Raw genomic sequence first — 21,099 nt, 5'->3', positions numbered from 1 at the left:
TCCCTTCTAGACTCCACTGGGCTCAGTGTTACCTGACATTGTCTCCCTTCTCCCAAGTATCCATTCCCACAAGAGGCTACCCCTGCTATCATCCTCCCTGGGAAAAATTATTATAAAACTTACATTTTTTTTTGATAGTCCTTTCAGCATAATTTATGTAAGTTGAATTTACACAAGTCAGGGATTGCCTGTATGCCTGTATATATATATGTGTGTGTGTGTGTGTGTGTGTGTGTGTGTGTGTGTGTGTATATATATATATATATATATGGAACTACAGGGCTGATGATTATATCAAGTGCTTATAAGGCATCTTGAAGTAGTTATCTACATAAGAAACTGCAAGGGTAGGACTAAGGATAGAAGAATAAATTCATTAGAGATGACAAGCATTATTAAATAGGAATTGGGAAAAAAAAAAGATGTGAAGTGTATATATGAGGAGAAACATTATCACCAAGTTCATGAGCAGTACAAAGCATAGATAAGAAGGGTAACTGACAGCATGATAAAGAAGACAGAATCAGATTATGAGAGGAAATTATCTGAGCAGGCAAAGGCAATTCCAAAGAATTCTTTTGCTGTGTGAGGAGTAAAAGGAAGATTGACTATGGAATCATAACTTTAATGAGTGCTGATGGTAAGGAGGTGACAGATATGAGAGGGACTAATGTGAGAACAGAGGTGGATGATTTGAAAGTGCTTAGGATATTACAGAATTTTAATGGCAATTCAGCCATGAGATATCATCCTGTGCATTATGAGAATGTGCAAGGTAGATTGCTTAGCTCTAATAATGACCTGGTGGTAAATGAAGAAAGCCAGTTAGTCTTATTGCATAAATGATGCACAAAAACAGTGGTGTATCAAATTATAAAGCAGTATTTTATAATGCTTGTCATCTCTAATGAATTTATTCTTCTATCCTTAGTCCTACCCTTGCAGTTTCTTATGTAGATAACTACTTCAAGATGCCTTATAAGCACTTGATATAATCATCAGCCCTGTAGTTCCATATATATACACACACACACACACACACACACACACACACACACACACACACACACACACACACACACACACACACACATACAGGCAATCCCTGACTTGTGTAAATTCAACTTACATAAATTATGCTGAAAGGACTATCAAAAAAAAATGTAAGTTTTATAATAATTTTACTTACCATGAGTCTAATTTCTCTAGTATCTTAAAGTCATTAAGATATTAGAGAAATTGGTCAAAGCCAGAATTTATGAATCGGAACATGATACTGTATATGTGGAGAAGCATGGTTTTGGAAAGGATTCGTTATGCCTTGGTGATTTACTATCTTTTCATAATAAAGTGACAGTCGAGAACGTAATTGATGGCGATGGTGGTAGTAATGTTGTAGTTGGAGAATTAAGTAGCAGTGGAGAGGGTGAGATGCATTTAGCAAAGTAGAGTAAAGTGCCCTCCCACAATGAGTCCTTGGACTCCCTGGAGGTGTCACATAATAATAACAATAATAAAGGAAATGACTATATGATAATGCTGTTGGGCTTTGTAAACATTTAACAGAATATTGCGTGAAGCTGTATTATTATCAAGTTAGTTAATGGATAAGGGATGACTGTACTCGTGACCTGGCATACTAACTGACAGGAAGATCTATTGACATCTGCCTTGGTGGACACAAAAAATACAATCACCACTATTGATAATGCATGTCAGGATTGTCATGGCATGCTTTGGAAACCATCTTCACACAGGATAAGATGAAAATAAAAAAAAAGTACTTCACAGAAATTATTATAACACAGAGAGATTGTTTTTGGAATCTACAATAGCTATAAAATATTCCCCAACCTCAAGAAGTATGGCTGTATCAATTTATCAAAATTCTAGAACAGTAACTTTAAGATCAAATTAATACCTCCAACCCTCTCTTTATCTAACAATAAATGGCACCATTTAGGACTTTGTGGCAGGGAATTTGAGCTGTGCTGAAGAAAGTCCTTATTAATTGGTGAATAGTCCGTTATTTCTACGTTTTTGTAGCTAAGTTGTTTTCTGGAATATGAGTGTCCGTCAGTGGTTGTTTTTTGAAGTTAGTTGTCGCGATATTGTGTATTTTGGTTACCGAGAAGACGGGATCGGAATCGAATGCATAACGGTGGAAGACAAGACGAAGGATAAGTTTTCATTATTTAGTTATTTCATTTTATTTATTTATTTATATATAGTGTACTTAAATGTTCTGTTTGAAATTGTTTGTACTTATTTAGCGTTTATTTTTTGACAATAATTAGCGACACTATTTTAAATAATGGCGGCAGCGGCAGTTAAAATTACAAATGGCATATCGCCAAGTCCCTTCCCATTTAAGGACTCCATTTTGCACGATATCATACAGGATTTTGTAGTATGCAGAACTTGCGGAATGTATGCTTCCCGGCGATTGTATATGTGGCAGGAGAAAGAAGGGGGGAAAACGTATATGCGCAAAATGCAGGCAATGGGAGGAACTTGGTGATTTAGAAATGACCATAACTGACCTCGTTGAGTCAGAGATGGGAGATTCTCCATGTAGAGAGATGGGTATGACAGGTATGATAGAGGGCGAGAGAAGTATAAATAAAATAATAAGCGTGGGGAGTATGGAATGGTTGAATGATTCTGAACTTTTAGGAGATAGTCTGAATTGGGAGGATGAATGGCAAACAAGAATGGCTGACTTACAGAGAGAGATAGGTGAGCTGAAAGAGCAGGTGGAATGTCTGGGAAATGAGATGAGAAGTGTGAAAGATGAAATTAAGCGAATGGAAGAGACGAATGCAAGGTGAATCTGAAAAGGAGTGAGAGAGAGTTATGGGAATGAGAGAAGAGGAGAGAGAATAGTAACAATAGTAGAGGAGAGGGATTGAGAGAGAGTTATGGGAATGGCAGAAGAAGAGAGAATAGGAACAGTATAAGAGAGGGAATGAGAAAGAGTTATGGGAGTGATAGAAGAGGAGAGAATGGGAACAGTAGAAGAGAGGAAATGAGATAGAGTTGTATGAATGATAGAAGAGGTGAGAATAGGATAAGTGGAAGAGAGGGAATGAGTGTCAGATATAGGAATGATAGAAGAGGAAAGAATGGAAACAGCAGCAGAGAAGGAATGAGAGGAATGCAAGGGAGCACAGGGACTAGAGATAGAGTGATGTCAGGAAGGCAGGTAAGTAGGAGGAGCACAGAGAGAAACTGTTACAAGAGAGAGAGTGAAGGATGCATGTGAGCAATCAAGGAATATGGTGGTAAGAGGTGTAATGTATGGCGACTCAATGATCCGTGGTGTTCAAGATAGGATGTGTGAGGAGTGTTTGCAGGAGGAACGATAGAAAGTGTGGCTATGGCAATTAAGAGAGGTGAAAGGGTGGATGAGATGATTGTGATGGTGGGAACAAATGACTTGAGTGGTGGTGTAAATAGGGCAGTGAGAGATATGAGATTCTTGCTTGAGGCTGTACGAAAGAAGACACAGAGAGGAAAGATAGTGTGTGTGTTGCCTAGATATGATAATGTCGAGCTGAGCAGAAGAGCGGTGATATTGAATGGCATAATAGTGAGAATGTGTCAGAAGAGAGGATTCGAATATGTGGATGCTTGGAGTGCATTTGAGAGCAGAGAGGAATTGGATGCGAGAGACTGCATGCATTTCAATGAGGAAGAACGTAGGCATCTGGAGAGATTGCTGTTCTGAATGAGTCAGTGTGTCCCAGTGTGGATGGTAGCAGGGGGTGGTCTCTTGTGGGAATGGGTACTTGGGAGAAGGGGGACAACATCAGGTAATGCTGAGCCCAGTGGAGTCTAGAGGGGATAATGCTGGGTATAGAAACAATGGCATTTTTATGCTTTTATACCAATGCCAGGAGTATTCAGAATAAGGGAGAGGAATTGGTGGCACTGATAGCATCAGCCTGGCCAAAGATGATTGGGATCACAGTGACGTGGTTGACAGAAGAGGATATAATAACAGGAATAGAAGTTGCTGGGTACAGCATTTTTCAGCAGGATAGGAAGGGAAAGTGTGGTGGCAGTGGTGGAGTACTGCTTATGATAAGTGATGACCTCTAAGAGTAGAGGCTTTGGAAGGCTGTGACACTAATGATTTTGAAAGCATATGGTGTTGGGTAGAGGTGAGCAAGACAGGATATTTAGTGGAGTGTTGCTACATTGCCAGGACAAAGGAGCACAGAGGGTGGGGACCAGGAGATGTTGAGACAGTTGAACGTATCAAGTGCAAGAAGAACGATTGTTGTGGGAGATTTTAACTACAGCAGTATAGATTGGGGAAAGGAAGATGCATGTAACAATAAGGGAATGGAATTTCTAGAATTTTTGAGGGACAAATGTCTTAGGCAACATGTAACAGAGGGAACAAGAGGTTCAAGAGTTTGGGATTTGGTTATAGCATCAGAAAAGCTGATAATAAGTGAGATGACATATCTCCAATCAGTTGGAGAGAGTGACCATATGGTGTTGACATGGAAAATTAATAGACATGCAGGAGTATCAAAGAGACGGAAACATATGTGGAATTATAAAGCAGGTGATTATAATAGTCTTAGATGTCAACCTTGGGGAAGTTTCGTGGAGGGAGGAACTGGGCCGGGATATCATTAATGTTTGGGAAATTTTGAAGGAATATTTGTTAGCAGCAGTGGTAAGCTGTATTCCACGAGTGAAGAAGAGGACACAATTTGGAGTAAAGTGGATGACAAACAATATTAAACAGGAGCTACATGCAAAAAAGAGGCTATGGAAGAGATATAAGGAGACAGGTGAAGAGAAGATGCATGAAGAATATAAGACACATGCTAGAGGAGTGACTAGTATGGTAAGGAAGGCGAAACTGGAATATGAGATAAGATTGGCCCTTAGATCCAAGGAAAATCCTAGGGAATTTTTTAGCTATGTGGCCAGTAGGAGGAGAAATGACTGTGGAAGAATGACACTGTGGGATAAAAATGGGGAAAGTCTGACTGATGCAGGACATAGTGGAATTGTTCAATGAACACTTTATTGGAGTATTTCATCCTGGAGGAGTCAGTTTTAATGCTAGAGGGATAGGGCAAGTTCGAGGTTTAAAGGTACAGGAGGAGAGTGCGTTTCAAATACCGAGTACTCTGGATGTTAGTAAAGCTGTGGGACTGGATGGTATTTCACCATGAGTTTTGAGAGAATGTGCTAAGGAACTGACAGTGCCCTTGACCTGGCTTTTCAATGAAAGTCTGGCTTTCATTGAAAAGCCAAGTTTTCAATGAAAGCAGCAATGGTAAGCTGTATTCCACAAATGAAGAAGAGGACACAATTTGGAGTAAAGTGAATGGCAAACAATATTAAACAGGAGCTACATGCAAAAAAGAGGCTATATAAAAGTCTGCGGGAAAGGTGCCCGTGGAATGGAAGGAAGGTGAAATAGTGCCATTGTATAAGGGTGGTAGCAGACTGGAAGTGTCTAATTATAGGCCAGTTTGTGTGTCATCGGTAGTTAGTAAGATCTTGGAGAAAGTAGTGAGGGACCGTATACAGCATTGGGCAGATGAGGGTAATGTTATCTGTGAGAATCAACATGGATTTGTGAAAGGACGCTCTTGTTTTAGCAATATACAAGCCTTTTAGGATAAAGTTACAAGAGCATTAGATTAGGGAAAGGTATATACTGACATTTTCCTAGACTTAGCAAAGGTATTTGACAGGGTGCCACATGATAAGCTGATATTCAAGTTGCAGCACATGGGTCTCGATGTCAGATTGGTCAACTGGATTCAGGATTGGCTGTCCGATAGGTATCAGAGAGTTGTGTATGGCGGAGCAATATCAAAGAGGCAGAAAGTTACAAGTGGGGTTCCACAGGGCTCAGCAATGGGACCTATATTGTTTAAACTTTATATCAATGACATTGTCCATGGATTGCAAGGGGATATTCGGTTGTTTGTGAATGATGCGAAGCTGGGAAGGGTTATTAGTAATAGTACGGATGTGGTAGCCTTGCAAGAGGATTTGAATAAGCTAGATAGATGGGCAAAGGAATTGGGGGGGTGTCAGTTTAATACAGCAAAATGTAAGGTCTTGAGGTGTGGGAAACATCGATGGGACACTGTATACTCTATGGGAGGAGTTATACTGGAGGAAGTAGAGGACACAAGAGATCTGGGGTTGATAATTGATAGAAACCTGAAATTTAGGGAACATATTACAAAGGTCGTGAAGGTAATGCAGAGGATTGCTGCAATAATGAGAAGGACACTGACCTGCAGAGATAAAATGGTTATCATTCCGTTGTATAAGACTCTGATCAGACCACTCTGAGAACAATAGTCTAAGTGTGGTCTGATCAGAGTCTTATTGTGGAAAGGGTACAAAGTGGATAACAAAGATGGTGTCTGGACTGTACAATGTTAGTTATGAGGATCGGCTGAGGGAGTGTGGACTGCAGAGTTTGGTGGATAGAAGAAGGAGGGGTGATATGATTGAGACTTTTAAACTGTTGAGAGATGGTTACAGGGTTGACACTGGGGAGTTCTTTCGCTTGGACGAACAGCAGGAAGGAGTCATGACAAGAGGCCATCCCTGGAAGTTACGAAAGGAAACTGTGACAAAGAGGATGAGTAGTGATTTCTTTGTATGGAGGGTGGTTGACCCATGGAATGCATTGCCTGATGGAGTGGTGAGAGCAGGAACGGTCAATGCATTTAAGGAGTGGTACGATAGACTTTGTGTTTCCTAGGAGGTACCTCCCTCGATGAGTCTTGATAGACTTGCTTTTCTTAGAAAGGATCTCCTGCGATGAGTCTTTTGACTCCATGGAGGCCTGAATAATAATAATATCATTCATTACAATTTTAAACCATTCCCAGTATTAACTAATTGTTGCTCTTTGTGTACTGTAGCAAACTGTTTGTGCTTTGAATATGCTGGGTATAAAACCAGCATAATATCAGCAACTATGTGAATAATGTTTTTACTTTATGTCTTGTATTTTGAATGAAACTGTAAAAAATCTAAGATGAACTATCAATCCAAGCATTTTTACACATCTTTCTTTATAAACTTCGATGAAGCCACATCTGGATTTCTGCATGTAGAACCAGTTTTCCTAGATTCCATGTAAGATGATGGAACGGATCCCAAGTGTATCATATGGAAGGTGGAAGAGTTTTTTCCTTCTTGTAGCTCACATTTTTGATCCCTCAAAAGCAAACAGGCCGTTACAACACACCCACAATTAACAGACATAATACACTGGCCTCATAACCTGAGTTGCTGTAGCTATAAATCCAAAGCAAGCAAGCAACCAACCAACCTGAGTGTGCTGGGGGGGGGGGGGAACAAGAGGCTATCCTAAGCAGTTAGTTATATAAGGAATGAATCATAATAGACATTTTTTGCTTGAGTGTTGGGTGCATGGGGTTGCTAGATATAAGGGATATAGGGAGGATGATTAAGTTTAAGATTAAGATCAAAACTTCATAGATACCTAATGTTAATTAATCTTCCAAAGTGAAATTACAGGAAAGTATTATGCAAAAGCTGCTACATGAGAACATCAAGAGTAAGTATCTTGCATATAATTAACTTGTTCAAATTTGGGATGAATTAATGCTTGTAAGGGATATTGTTATTTTAACAAGTTTCATCCAGAAGTAAAGCAGTAAACTTTTATTGTTTTATTGTTTGAGGTCAAGAAGAAAGCTTCTTTGTATAAAGTTTATATTTGTTTAATTATTTGTCAGTTAGTAAAAGTAATTTATAGTTAATGAATTATAAATCAATCTAATATTTGCTTATTTCAAAATGGCAGGTTTCTTTTGATGTAAATCTTCAAAAATGCCAGTAATGACACCAAAAACACTTCGCTATGCACATACTTTCAATCTTTATCTTGCTTTTTCATCTGTGGTAAGTCCATTTCTTGATTGCAATATATTCAATTTATAACAATTATCTTGACAAAATCAACTAATAGTATAAATTTTTTTAAAGATATAATTATTAGCACTTCAGATGTGAAACCAATATATCTTGCAATGAATACATTGATCTTTTTTTTTTTATGTGAAGTATACTTTTTCTTTAATATAAATATGTTCTTGAAAGTTATTCCAGTAATTAAGTGCAGCAAAGGAGCATCTAACAAAGTCATTAAATATAGTAAGCAAATACAAAACCCACCCATGAAATAACCTTTAAGGGATAGGAGCAACATAAAATAAAAAAAAAACGTCTTATAAATGTTTCTGATGATTATGAAAATCACAGGAGACAGCTTGGAGCTATATTGGAATAATAATAATAATAATTATTATTATTATTATTATTACCCCAAGACCTCATGGAGTCAAAGACTCATCTGGGAGGTCCTTTTATCACACATACATCTCGTCATACCGTGCCTTAAAAACACTCAAACTCCTTGCAGATACCAAGGAGTTTGAGTGTTTTTAATGCCTTGCCTGAGAGTGTGGCAACGCATTCCAATCATTCACAACTTTGCACGAAAAAAACCTGCCTCTCACTCCCCTACTCACTCTCTTTATACAGTTTCCAGGGATGACCTCTGGTTTTCCCCTGATCTCCCACTATTCTCTGTAGAACTTCTCCACCATTGATCTTATAACAACTCCTTACCAACTTGTAGGTCTCTATCATATCTCTCCCTCTTTCTCCTCTCCACCAGACTCTGCAAATTACATCTTCTCAACCTTTCCTCATACTCGACATTCCAGAAGTCAGAAACTACCTTAGTCAGTCGCCTTTGGACCCTTTCCAACATCTCTTATCCTTCTGAAAACCCGGTGACTAAATCTGGGCAATAGTCCATGTGTGGCCTTATACAACAGAACAAGAATCTCCCTACTTCTACACATTAGTGTCCTCTGCATCATTCCCAGAAGCCTTTGTGTTGTCTTCACAATTTTGGCGATGTGTCCCCTGAATTTTAGATCCTTATCCACTATCAACCCCTAGATCTCTTATTTCCTCTACCTCCAACAATATATTCTCACCAAGCATAAATTCTGCATCCCATCTTTGTTTTCCAAATTTTAAAAACTTACATTTTGCAACATTGAACTCATATCCCCATTTCCGTGCCCAATCACTCAATTTATTCAAGTCTTCTTCCAAGGCCACAACATCCTCACTACTCTTTATGGTTCGTCTAAACTTTGCATCATCTGCAAACAACTGAACATCTCCATCCAAATCTTCGCCAATATCATTAATATACAAGTTAAATAATAATGGCCCTAAAACAGCCCCTGAGGCATTCCACTAGTGACTTTCCTTTTCATGGATATCGCACCCCCATACACAACTTGTTGATACCTATCAGATAGCCAGTCTCCAATCCAATGCACTAATCTAATATCCAACCCCATCTGCTCTAGTTTGACTGTCAACTTATCATGACGTACTCTATCAAAAGCTTTTGTGAAATTCAAGTATATTACTGTGTATCCTTCTCCTCTGTCCAAGGAAGCAGTCACTTTATTGTAATAAGTAAGTAGATTACTAAAACATGACCTCCTTTTAGCAAATCCATGCTGTCCATCAAAGATAATACCATTGTTGTCAACCTAACTCTGGATCCTAGTTCTTTCAAGCTTCTCCAACAACTTAACCACAACACCTGAAACACAGATAGGCCTATAGTTTGATGCTTGAGTTCGATCACCTCCTTTATGAAGTGGCACAATCTTGCCTCCTTCCACTCTTTAGGAACTTGACCAAGTGCAAGACTTGTATTAAAAAAATATGTCAAGGCAGGTGTCAACTCCCTGGCACATTCCTTCAGAATACGCAGTGATATATTATCAAGTCCCACAGCCTTATTTGCATCTAGTTTACTCAACTCCCCAAACATCTTTTGCTCACTTACAGTCAGTCTCTCCTCCCCATCATCAACTGCTCTCAATCTCTCCATGAAGTTACATTCACTAGATTGAAAGATCTTTATGAACTGCTCATTAAGTATCTCCACCACACATTCTGCAACAGCTGTCTTTATACCATTTTCTCCAATCAGTGTCATCCTTCCATAATCATTCTTTCTTTTGCTGGCTACATATCGAAAGAACTCCATAGGATTCTTTTTGGCTTCATTAGCTAACTGCTGTTCATGCCGCTCTTTAGCTACTCTCACTAACTAAGTCACCCTTCTTGCCCTGGTCTTTGTAGACCTCATAAAATTGGTTATTTCCACTTCTCTTGCTGCCTCCACAATGCCCTTTTTCTCTGTATCGCATGCTTAATCTCTTTATTCATCCATCTCACACCTACCTTATTTAACCTTCTCACCCTTGGAATACATTTAGACATTGCATCTACTAAACAGTTTTTGAAAATCCCCCAAGCTACATTGATCTCTTTTCCAGCTAACTCCTCATTCCACGTTACACCTGCAAGCTGTCCCCTGAGCTCTTCATAATCACCCCCCCCCCATGTAGTTCCACATATACCCTTTTCTCACAGGGGTCCTTGCTGCTGGCAACCACCCAGGTAATCACCTTATGGTCACTCTCACCAATTGGTGGATGATTTGACACCTCATTTATAATTATATCCTCTGATGAGATGACCAAATCCAAGACCCTTAATCCTCATGTGCCCTCTGTTACATACTGTCTGAGGTAGTTATCCCTCAAAAACTCAAGAAACTCATTTTCTTTACTTCCAGTTGCTATCTCATCATTCCAGTCTATATTGCCATAATTAAATTCGCCCATAATGATCACCCTTTTCTTAATTGCTAATTTGACTATACATTTCACTATCACCACCATCCACATTACTAGGTCTATAACAACATCTCACCAAATATTTGATTCTTCACCTCTATCTCACACCATGCTGCCTCAAAACCACTGGCCCTATTTCCCTCTTGCATCTCTACCTTGTATGGACATAACTTTTTCTCTAGCACTCACCGTCTCTTTTTACCCCTTCTATCCTCACAAAACATATCATACCCTTCCATCTCTATTCCTGTCAGGATGTTGTCTTCATCCAGCCATGTCTCACTTATTCCAACAATCTTTGGGTGAACAGACGCAATTAGTGCAACCATTTCATCTGCCTTGTTCCTTATATTTCTAGCATTGGTATACAAACACAACAGCTCATTTCTGGATCTACAGCTAGTTCCACTGATACCACTCGCTCGATGTAATCTCTCCATGCTAGACTGGGGCCATTTCCCTTTCTGCATCTTCATTTCAGAACCCTTTTCAATTCCAACTGTTTCTTCTTGATCCCTGGTCATCCCATTCCTTTCCTGCCTACACATGCTCTCACCTACTCTTGGAGCATCCACCTTTCTCACGCTGTGTACCCCTGTCCACCCTGAGCCTCCCCATTTCCCTGCTCCTCTTGCACACCCATTCTCTCATTTTCTATACTCATACAACTCACTTCCCCATTCATAACCACTTCTTCAATCTCTCCTGTCTTACTCTTCCACATCACTCCCCTCTCGATCTGATTCATTCTCTCTATTCATTTCTCAAGCTTCCAGCAGCAGTCTCTCCAAGTGACTTATACCCTAACCACGCAGATGCAGTCCATCGCTCCCATACAGCTAACCTTGTCCCTCAAACTTTTTCCACACATTAACAAACCGTACTCCCATCTCCTCACACATTTCAGCCAGCATATCATTCATAATCCTTGCTCTCCACCTCATTTCACCACAGTCATACCTAGGCAACACACTGACTACTCTTCCTGTCACACTATTTTCTTTTATCCTTCCAAGCAGCCTCCTGATATACATTCTGTCATGCTCTTTGTTCTCTCTCAAATCATTTGTACCAATTAATACTATTAACTCTTTTGCTCGCTCCCGCCTCATATCCAATGCCTCAATCACTCTACTCATTTTACCACCTGGAAAATATACCTTGTGCATTCTATCCTCTAGCACGCATTTAATAATGGAGTCGCCATACAATGCCACTCGCTCATCTTTTGTTAACTCTTTCATGCCATCATGATTTATTTTAATAGTTTTGACCTGAATTCTCTTAATTTCATTCCGCATCCATTTCATTTCTTTCCTCATCCAATCCAATTCAACTTCCGAATCCCGCGACACATTCTCTCTATCATTAAATCTTTCGAACTTTTTAACTTCTCGGCCCCCTTCTTCTCACTTTCACTCTCATTCATCCTTCTTTGTTTCCGTACTTTCGGTCCCACATACATCTAACTTTCGCTATCATTCTTCTCACTTTCATTCTCATTCATCTTTCTTTGTTTCAGTACTTTCAGTCCGACATGCGTCTAACTTTCACCATCATTCGTTCTTTTTTTCGCTATCATTCATTCTTTCGATTTTTTTCACTTTCGATTTCTGCGTCACGCCATTTCTAGTTTCATTCGTTCTCTCAATTTCGTTTCTTTCCGCCACTCTCGCCTCACTTTCGTCCCTTTTAACATCTGGTATGGTTTTCAAATCGCTCTTTTTCTTTTTTAATTGATTTTTTAACAATTTTTCGCCTCTCTTTCCACCATCCTTCTCTTTCACACGTGCTCACGTTCCCCACGACATTCTCGTTACTAACACTTTCTGTCATCAATTTCATATTATCATTCATCAGTTCCTCGTTCAGGTCACACTTCGCACATACCCTTCCTCCATCCAGACTAAACATCCACAAATCATTTATGTAATTTATGTAATCGAAGCAATACATATAACAGACCTCACACTTAACAAAACGACTGAAATCTAAATTAAAATCATGGAATGACAGTGCTGCTGCCATTTTTTTTTTTTTTTCACTGCAGGTTACTAGGTCTAATAATAACGATTTCGTAATTAAGTTTAGGCAAGAAAAATCCTGCACACTAATAATACTGGTAGCGCACAACGTTTACAGCCACTCTTACTCAAACAATTATGCATATATACTTAATTATCCCTACAATAACTTATCTCAATCAGGAGCTCTTCTCAGACACGTCCACAGCGCTTGGCTCACTAGTGCCACCTCGAGATGACATATTAATAGTGGTAAGGATTGATGTATTAATAGTGGTAAGGAGATAAATGCTACATGGAAACTGACCAAACAGTATATAACAACATTGATGTGTGAATGTATTTCAGAGGACAAAAGACTGGATAAAGTAGATTTAAAATGGATGAATGAGGGCTTAAGCATGAAATCTGGAATACTTTGAATGTACAAGATGAATAATGGTAATAATCAGTTACATGAAGAGTATAAAGAACAAGCCAGGAGAGTGATTCAGTTAGTAAGGAAAACAAAAATACAGTGTGAGTAGAAATTGGTAAATCAGGTGAAGAAAAACCCTAGAGAATTTTTTAGATACATGTCAAGTAGAAGGAAGAATGATTATGGTAAAATGATGTTAATGGATGAAAGTAGTAGAATGGTAACTGCCACAGAAGACATTGTTGAGGTATTCAGTGATCAGTTTATAAGAGTGTTTCATCCTCATCAGAGTGGAATCATGAGGAACTTATGTGTAGAGGACTTAATTGTGAGTGAGCAGGAGGTATTTGAGGAAGTAAATAACCTTGATGGCAATAAGGCAATAGGATTTGATGCCATATCACTACATTGTCTTAAGGGAATATTCCTGGGAATTGGCAGTAGCATTGGCATGCCTGTTTAATAAGAGTCTTACAACAGCACAGGTTCCAAGGGGGTATTTTAGAGGCAAGAAGGCACAATTGTTCTACTGCATAAAGGGGGATAAGGCTGTGGCTACAAATTATAGGCCAATCTGTATATCTGGAGTCATGGTGAAAGTACTAGAGAGAGAGATTGTTGAGAAGTAGGATACAGAAATGGGTTGATAACAGCAGTATTCTCTTGGTTATCAGCATGGGTTTGTTAATAGGAGATCATGTTTCACTAACTTACTTATGTACTATAATAAGGTGACAGATACTGTGGACATGGGAGATGCATATACAGTGGTGTACTTGGACTTTGCAAAAAGCTTTTGATAGGCTACCACATGACAAGCTGGTAAATAAATTGAAACAAATGGAATTGGATAACAGACTTCTGAGTTGGACCAGTGATTGGCTGTCAGATAGATATCAGGAAGTTGTGTATGGGGGGATGCAGTATCCTTTCGGGATACTGCACCCCCCTACACATGAGAGATCTAGGAGTGATGGTGGACAAGGACCTGAAATTCAGGGGTCACATTGCCCAAGTTGTGAAGACATCACATCAGATAATGATTGCAGAGGACCCTGACTTGCAGAAATAGAGAGGTTTTGATGCCATTGTATAAGGCCTTGATCAGGCCTCATGGATTATTGTGCACAGATTTGGTCACCAGGTTTTCATGGTGATGAGGATATGTTAGAAAGGTGGTCAGTGGTCTTTGAATGTGGAGTATAAGGACAGATTGAGAGAATGTAAGTTGCAAAGCCTCATGAATAGGAAAGGGGGGGGGGATATGATTGAGACATATAAGCTAGTCAGGGGATTGTTATCAGGTTGACATTAATGGTGGCTTGTCCATATGTGCTGCACGGCTGCAGCCCATCCAGTATAAAATGAAAGTTCCTGTTTTATTATCGCTATTCTTAAATTTTTATATATTTATCTAAAAACCATTATTTTCTTGTTTATATTGCATTACTGCTCAATAGTATTTTATATAATTCATTTTGTAGCAATAGTTGTATTTTGTAGTAGTCAATGTGCTGTGTGGGCTAGTATCAGTACTGGCTGTGCTAGTATACTCAGCGCTGGAGCTGCATTCAATGCGGACCGCACCAAACTGCTACCTAGTGGGGATAACGTAGTGGGGGGTAATGCATGATTTACATGCAGTTTGGGCTGGTAGCATTGTAGCCCAAGATATGTTGCTATTACACGAGCAAAAACAACACAAATTAGCGTTGTTGTTGTTATTATTGTAGATAAATATTGTGCCGTTTTTCTTTTTTCTATTTAATTCTAGCATTTCATTTATATCTTTGTAGAAATTAACGAAGAGAAGGATTCTGTTAAATATTGTTAAATTCTGTTATATTTCAGTTTTATTAATGATATAATTTTTTTCAATCCATATTGATTTTTTTTTTTTTTTTTTTTACTTTTATTGCTACAGGCCCACCACTACAAATTCTTAGGAGCTGCCACTGGTTGGCATGGAAGAGATTTTTCATAGAATAGGAGAGGGGGATAGAACACGAGGTCATCACTGGAAACTATATAAGGAGGGTTATATAGTTTCCAACAGAGTCAATATATTATTATTATTATTCAGGCCTCCAAGGAGTCAAAAGACTCATCGAGGGAGGTCCTTTCTAAGACATAAAGTCTGTCAAGACTCATCGAGGGGAGGTCCCCCCCTGAGAAACACAAAGTTTATCATACCACTCCTTAAACCCACTGACCGTTCTCGCTCCCACCACTCCATCAGGCAATGCATTCCACGGCTCAACCACCCTCCACACAAAGAAACCACTCCTTACCCTCTTGCTCACAGTTTCCTTTCGTAACTTCCAGGGATGGCCTCTTGTCATCACTATAAGGAGGGTGTCAGCAGAGGAGTGAAGAGTAGGTTCTTTGCATGGAGAGTGGTTGGTGAATGGAATGCATTGCCTGAGGGTGTTGTGAATGTAGACACATTGAATCAATTTAAAGCACAGTTGGATGAACATTGTGCGCAATAGTGTATGCCTCCCACGATGTCTCTGACTTCATGGAGGTGAGATGTTAATAATAATAATAATAATAGCAGTGTGATATATGAGCATTACTTGATGACAATTGTAGTCTGCTTAGCTGTATGTAAAGTGGTTATTACCTGAAGAATTTTATGTTTTGTATGAGTCCCACCCATCAAAGATTATTAGCCTGCAGACTAGTATCAGTACTATAGGTGGGCTAAAGGTTAGATAATCCAGAAGTAGTTCTAGAGACCAAACACAGAACTTTTTCAAGCCACTTTGGGCCTCTAATAAGTAGAGTTGTTATTTCACACCAAGCACTGAAATACATCTACCTTATCTAAAGACATTCACAAAATGTCCATCACTGCAGGCAGCAAGGCAAGCAGTCACACAACAGAGATTATTGAAGTTATAGATACTTAAAAAAAGAAGGCAATCACAGTTTACAACAACCATGTTTAAATAGAACTTCTATAACCAAAGTTTAAGAAGTTAAATTTAAATAGGAAGTAATTAAAGATAATTAAAAATAAAAGCAATAAAAGAATAAGAAAAGTTCTATTAATAGAAAAGCTTTATTATTATTGTTAGAGAAATTACTGATAATAATAATGTTTAGAAACAAATGTTCATTTATTTGGTGACATCTAAAAGAAATGAATGCCAAAAGATAATAAATAGTTACAATAGCTTGAATACTGTAGTTGTAAATTTAATATTCATATTACAGGAATCCTGTGAATGGTTTGAAGTCCAATGATTAATAAACCCTTGACACCACAAGGTAAAAGAGGGAAATAGAAAGATGAGATGAGACTACAGGAATTACATATCATGCAGGACAATGGAAAAGGCTTTGAGTATAATGTGAATATATTTAAGGCACAGTATAATGATCATGTATCAACAAAGGGACCTCCCAACAATCAGTCTTTGACTCCATGGAGGTATGAACATAACTGGTAATTAATTTACGGAATTAACAACGCATATAAAGTAAATTAATTAAAGATAACTTTAATGAATCACTTCTATATTTCGACAATGTCACATTGTCATCTTCAGGAACATAAAATGTGACATTGTCGAAATATAGAAGTGATTCATTAAAGTTATCTTTAATTAATTTACTTTATATGCGTTGTTAATTCCGTAAATTAATTACCAGTTATGTCTAACCAACGTATAAGTCTTACCACTAGAATCATGGAGGTATGAAGATGAATAATACTAATAACCTTCAAGGAACTGTGTAGCTAAGCTGACACAGGCAGATGCTCTATAGCATTTGAATTCTCATGACATTTATAGAATACTAGCACTTCTTGAATAGAAATAACATTCACTTAAAAAAAAAATAGTGTCTAATGCTGACATTGGTTGAAGGAAAGCAGTATGAGGGATTGTTTAAAAAGTTTGGTAAATTTCCAGTAGATGGCGACACAATTTGTTCATTTATACCAGTGTTGGCACATATCATCTTTTTCATGACTCCTGGCAAAATTTAAGCCATGTGTGACATGTAATTCTCATTTGGCAAACATTTAAAATGACTATGTTTGCATTTTCATAAAAAATGGAGAAAAACGAGTTTCGTGCAGTGATAAAACACTTTTATTTGTGGACTGCCATGCAGATCAAAGCTGAATTAGATGCAGTTCATGGGGACTCTGCACCAATTAAAGACTATTCATTTTTGGATAAATGAATTTAAACGTGGTCGTAAGTCCATCGAAGATGAGGTGCGCTCCAGACACCTGACTGAGGTCACTACGAAGGAAATTATTGACAAAATCCATGGTATTATCATTATGGAAGACTGTGTGGGAAAAAATTTTCTTCAAACGAGGATGTCATCAAAGCTGTCAATAACTATTATGCAAAATTTGACAAATCCTACTTTTTAGATGGGATGAAAAAATTGGAAACTCACTGGACCAAATTTATAGACCTTGATGGATGATTATGTTGAAAAATAAAGGTGATTCTTTCCAAAAAAAAAATGTGTTTAACTTATTTTTTTACCAAACTTTTCAAACAACCCTTGTAGAATAGTTACTGATCTTAACTTTGGAAAGATGTTGATGATACTGAAATTGATAAAGATGTAATAGAAATTTTGGCAATGAACACTGAAGTAATAGCATCAAACGTCTTTAATTAGCACTTCAAGGATTTGCATCTTCTAGAAGAGTGTTTAATCAAAAAAGAAACTGTTTCTGTGATTACAGAATATAGTCCATCACTCAGGCTGCTTATGAACAGGATTTCACATTTCTGTGAGAAGGAAGAAGAGTAACTTCAGCAATAATGCAATACTTGACCAAACCTCACAGCACGTGAGTCCTGCCAGTACACTAGACCTAGAATTTGCGTTCTGTCTCGCTGACCATTGAAGTAATGAAATTAGAGAATTTTATCCATTTGAGTTTAGCAGGCATACAATGCCACTTCTACAGAATGTTAATGTGTTTTTTGAAAAACTATATTTGGGACTTTGTATCTATTTAACACATAAAATGACTTCTGGAAAATGTATTAAAAAATAATAAAAATTATTATATCTAAGCACCTCTAGGAGTACTCATCAAAGGAGGACCCATTGCAAGTCATCTGGTGTCATGTACAATGCCTAAAAATGCCTTGTATCTTTCTTGAAAACATTTGCTGAAAATACAGATTCTATTCACTCATCACATGCCATAAGAAAACTACACGCTTCCTAACCACAACCTTACTCAGCTTCCAAGAGAGTGATCCCAAATTCTCTTTCTCTTTCCACCTGCCATGAGTTGTATGGTTCCTCTTGTACCTATAATGTAAAGATTCTTACTGTCAAGTTGAATATTTCTGTCATACTCTCAATCTGTCTTCTATTTCTCAATCTCTGCAGACTATATTCCTTCTTTTCTTCATATATTAAACTCCAAGGGGCAGATAGCATTGTCACTATTGATGACTATTTCATTGTTTTATACTCCATTGAACCTAGGTTACACTATCTGAGCATAACAGTCCACTTGTGTTCTTATTAAAACTTGTAAAGTGGGAAATAACTTCTTTATTCCTACAGACTAGTAGTATTTCTTGTAGACAGGCTTATACATTGGTTATGCATTACTAAATCACTTAAGGAATTGACAACGTAGATAGTAGATAAGAATATAAATTAAATTACACTTTAATAAATATTTCCGATATTTCGGCAATGTCATGTTGCAATCTTCCAAAGGAACTTACAAAAAAGGCATGTGCACGTAGGCACTACAACACAGGAACTGAGAATGAATTGACGAAGCTATTGTTCTCCTAAAAGTCCTGATGGTGCTCCCTAATGGGCTAAGTAGGTGTTTTTGGCCATTGGGCTGAAGGTCTGCTGATGTTAGTCTCCCAAATTTGGGGCGGTCTTATACAACCAAATTTGTTGAGGTTTGGAGAGTTTCTTAGGGCTGAGATTCAAAATTGCAGTTATCCAGTGTGATTACTTAACCACCTTAGCAGTAGTCTCTATATTTTAACTTGCTGACTGCTATCACCTCTAGGTTTCTAGTTTCGTTATTAACCACTTGCAGCAAATTCTTTTAATATCATACTCAGCCTGCAAAATACATAACTTCGCACTTAGTAATAACATTGCACTGATGTCTGGTAAGAATTGCATATGGAATCAGTCTTTTCAAGATCAGCTGAAAGGATTCTATATCATGTGTGTCTGTGTCCTTTTTTGCTCAATCCAACTTCACATCATTAGAATATAATTGGAAATGATCCTTTACACCATTTCTTATGTTATTAACATATACATTAAACAGCAGTGGTCCAAGCATAGCACCTATTTACCACATAGATGACTCTTTTTATTAGTCAGCGTGGCTATACATAAATCTGGTCACCTGGTTTTCAGTGTGAGACACTGGAGAGGGTCCGGAGGCTAGTGATTAAGACAATATCAGGACTTTGGACTGCTAGCTATGGAGAGAGAGGTTGAAAAAATGTGGATTGCACAGTTTGGTGGAAAAGAAGTGATATGATAGAAACATTTAAGTTAGTGAGAGTATTTTATTGGATTAATCCAGATGAGATTATAAAAAGAGTAGAAGATGAGAGGGGAAAAGCCAGAGGAGGTCATCCCTGGAAGTGATGTAAGAGTGAGGGGTGTAAGGAGTAGATTTTTTACGTGGAGAATTGTCAGTGAATGGAACACATTACCAGAATGTGTTTTTAATGCAAGGAGTGTTAAGAATTTTAAGATTCGGTACAATAAATATGTTGTCAGTTGAATGAACCTCCCATGATGAGTCTGTCGACTACATGGAGGGTGCAATAATAATAATAATTATTCAGTTTGGATTCAGCCACTTTCATTGATAGCCATGTCACAAGTCTATTTACGCACCTATCTCTTGAGTTTATACACACCTTCCATGCAGAATCTTGTCATGAATTAAACATGCCAAGAGATTATATTCCTGGTTAAATCCTTTATCTAAGTGTAAGCAAACAAAGTTTGCACATGAAGTAACTTCAATTGTATATAGGCTAATGACTTCACATCACTTGCCTTGAATAAAGGATTAAACCAGGAATATAATTTCTTGGCATCTTTAATGCATAGTATAACCAGGTGGAAAACTTTCAACAAAAAAAGAAAAAAAGAATCTTGTCAGGTGGCAAAGTCCAGTAGTATCATGATATATAGCAGATATATATATAGTAAGTGGTGCCAAGAGATTATATTCCTGGTTTAAAGATTCCAAGAGTGATCAAGGACAGGTATGGTGGAAATTTCACAACCAACAAGTGGCTTGGATAAGACTGGTTATAGACCTAAAAATGAACTGTTCTATTTGTTAACAAATGCCAGAAGTATCAGAAATAAGATATATGAAATAGTTTCACTGATTGAGTTTATTCATCCCCAGATCATTGGAATAAGTGAAATATGGTTGAATGAAGATATCCTAATGGGAATAGCAACAGAAGGATACAGTATTTTTCATGAGGATAGCAAGAGGAAAATTAGTGGCAATGGTTATGAGGCAGCGTGGTGTAAATTGGAGGTTGACAGGAAGACATATTTAGCTGGATGTTGCTATAGGCAAGAAAATGTGGAGGGCGGTGATGAAGAAATGTATAAATAACTTGGATTAGTGAACAAAGAAAGTAATTATTATGGGAAATTTTAATTATGGCAGTATAGATTGGAATAAAGTGATAGCATTTGGGAATAAGGAAAATGAATTTCTCGAGTTCTCGAGAGATAACTATCTCAGGCATGTTCAGGAGGGCAGGTGAGGATTGAGGTTTTAGATCTGATCATTTCATCAAAGGATGTAATTCTGAGTGGGGTTTTGCACTTTCCTTCAGTTGGTGAGAGTGATCACCTGGGTTGT

The 21,099-nt window shown here is 37.9% G+C and overlaps 1 protein-coding gene across 1 annotated transcript in view; it reads left to right on the top strand.

Moving 5' to 3' along the window:
• The first annotated feature begins 7,860 nt into the window (after positions 1-7,860).
• Positions 7,861-21,099, top strand: part of LOC150102381 (sodium-dependent glucose transporter 1A-like) — a 49,574-nt gene continuing 36,335 nt past the window's right edge. The window contains exon 1 of the mRNA XM_090399567.1: positions 7,861-7,932. Coding sequence (XP_090255693.1) covers positions 7,861-7,932 — 72 coding nt within the window. The remainder of the gene's footprint in view (positions 7,933-21,099) is intronic.

The sequence above is a fragment of the Typopeltis vanoorti genome, chromosome 10 (assembly GCF_054136105.1).
Source record: "Typopeltis vanoorti isolate ZY-2024b chromosome 10, IOZ_Tvanoo_1.0, whole genome shotgun sequence".
Classification (NCBI taxonomy): Eukaryota; Metazoa; Arthropoda; class Arachnida; order Uropygi; family Thelyphonidae; genus Typopeltis; species Typopeltis vanoorti.
This window is presented reverse-complemented; position numbering and strand designations above follow the sequence as displayed.